The sequence below is a fragment of the Trichechus manatus genome, unplaced genomic scaffold (genome assembly GCF_000243295.1).
Source record: "Trichechus manatus latirostris isolate Lorelei unplaced genomic scaffold, TriManLat1.0 scaffold00002, whole genome shotgun sequence".
NCBI classification, from domain to species: domain Eukaryota; kingdom Metazoa; phylum Chordata; class Mammalia; order Sirenia; family Trichechidae; genus Trichechus; species Trichechus manatus.
In genome coordinates this window covers 3,673,772-3,675,697 of record NW_004443938.1, presented here as the reverse complement: position 1 = coordinate 3,675,697, position 1,926 = coordinate 3,673,772, and the positions used below count along the sequence as shown (strand labels likewise).

General features: G+C 44.7%; 1 protein-coding gene across 3 annotated transcripts in view; it reads left to right on the top strand.

Moving 5' to 3' along the window:
- CEP43 (centrosomal protein 43) overlaps positions 1-1,926 on the top strand; it is a 54,698-nt gene that overhangs the window by 17,251 nt on the left and 35,521 nt on the right. For all 3 annotated transcript variants that reach the window (XM_004368780.2, XM_023728518.1, XM_004368779.2), the window contains exon 6: positions 871-951. In XM_004368780.2, coding sequence (XP_004368837.1) covers positions 871-951 — 81 coding nt within the window. The remainder of the gene's footprint in view (positions 1-870; positions 952-1,926) is intronic.

Here is a 1,926-nt window from a genome sequence, read left to right as displayed (position 1 = left end):
ACTGCTAGAGAAGCCGGGACAAGAGAGTGCAGTGACAGATACACGGGACTGCTAGAGAAGCCGGGACAGAGAAAGTGCAGTGACGGGTACACGGGACTGCTGGAGAAGCCGGGACAGAGAGAGTCCAGTGACAGATACACGGGACTGCTAGAGAAGCCGGGACAGAGAGAGTCCAGTGACAGATACATGGGACTGCTAGAGAAGCCCGGACAGAGAGAGTGCAGTGACAGATACACGGGACTGCTAGAGAAGCCGGGACAGAGAGAGTGCAGTGACGGGTACACGGGACTGCTAGAGAAGCCGGGACAGAGAGAGTCCAGTGACAGATACACGGGACTGCTAGAGAAGCCCGGACAGAGAGAGTGCAGTGACGGATGGAGAAACCCCAGAGAGCAGAGAAGACCCCTGCTGCTTGAGGGGTAGGGTTTCTCTGAGAGAGTTGCTGTTTGCTGTTGTTTCCTTAGGTGTGTGAAGTAGGGAAGTAAAGCCAAGGCCAGGAAGGAAGAGTAAGGAAGCCGCAGTTTGAGGATCAGAAGAGGTTAGTCTGCAGAGTAGGGAGAGAGCGAGGCGAGGGAGTGAGAACGGGGATGGTCGGCTGGCGTGTAGTACAGACTGGTTCCCCTGCTCAGGCAGAGGGGGTGAAAAACTGCAAGCAGTTAGAGTCCATGTGGTTTTGGGGGTTTTTTGTTTTGTTTTTTTATTCTGGCAGGAGAAAATGTAATAAGGATGTTTACATTAATTAGCAACAAATAAAAATCCAACATGGTGTATGTAGAGTTTTTAAATGCTAAAATTCCATTGAAGTGTATTATATTCATTTGTGTATGTGTGTGTTTTAATGTTTTAACTTTAAATTGTGAAATATTTTAGGGTGCACTAGATCTGTCTGATGTGCATTCCCCACCAGAATTGCCAGAAGGAAATACAAGGTCACATACGATTCCAAGTAAGGTAAGTCAGTCACAAGGAGAGAGAGATAACTTTGGACTCCGACTCCATACGGATGTTTCTCTCTCTAGTCTTATTTATTATGAGTTTTACTGTTGTTTTTGTAACACAAGTGCTCCTTAGTTTCTTGACCGTGTTTTTCTCCTCTTTAATTATGTATTTTTTTTAAAAAAGTAATTTTTCTGCTTTGTTGGTAGTATTTTGAATTTTCTATCACTGAAATGAATATTCTGTTAAATACCAGGTTTGTAGAATTATTTGGCTCATATGGTACATGGAACACTTTTCTTCCATTCACTAGGAGCTGACTTATAAATTGTTAGCTCGAGACTATTGTTAGTGCTGTCGAGGTAGCTCCGGCTCATAGCGACCCCACATAGAAGCAGAACGAAACCCTGCCCGGCCCTGCGCTGTCCTCACAGTCACTGCTGTGCTTGAGCTCGTTGTTGCAGCCACTGTGCCAGTCTGTCTCGTTGAGGCTCTTCCTCTTATTTGATGACCCTCTGCTTTAATGAGCATGATGTCCTTTTCCAGGGATTGGTCCCTCCTGATAATATGTTCAAAGTACACGAGATGAAGTCTCGCTGTCCTAGCTTCTAAGGAGCATTCCGGCTGTACTTCTTCCAAGATAGATTTGTTCGTTCTTTTGAAAGTCCATGATATATTCAATGTTCTTCACCAACACCACAATTCAAAGGCATCAGTTCTTCGGGCTTTCTTATTCATTGTCTAGCTTCCACATGCATATGAGGCGATTGAAAACACCATGGCTTGGGTCAGGCACATCTTAGTCTTGAAGGTGATATCTTTGCTTTTCAACACTTTAAACAGGTCTTTTGCAGCAGATTTGCCCAGTGCAGTGTGTCATTTGATTTCTTGACTGCTGCTTCCATGGATGTTGACTGTGGATCCAAGTAAAACGAAATCCTTGACAACTTCAATCTTTTCCGTGTATCATGGTGTTGCGTATTGATCAAG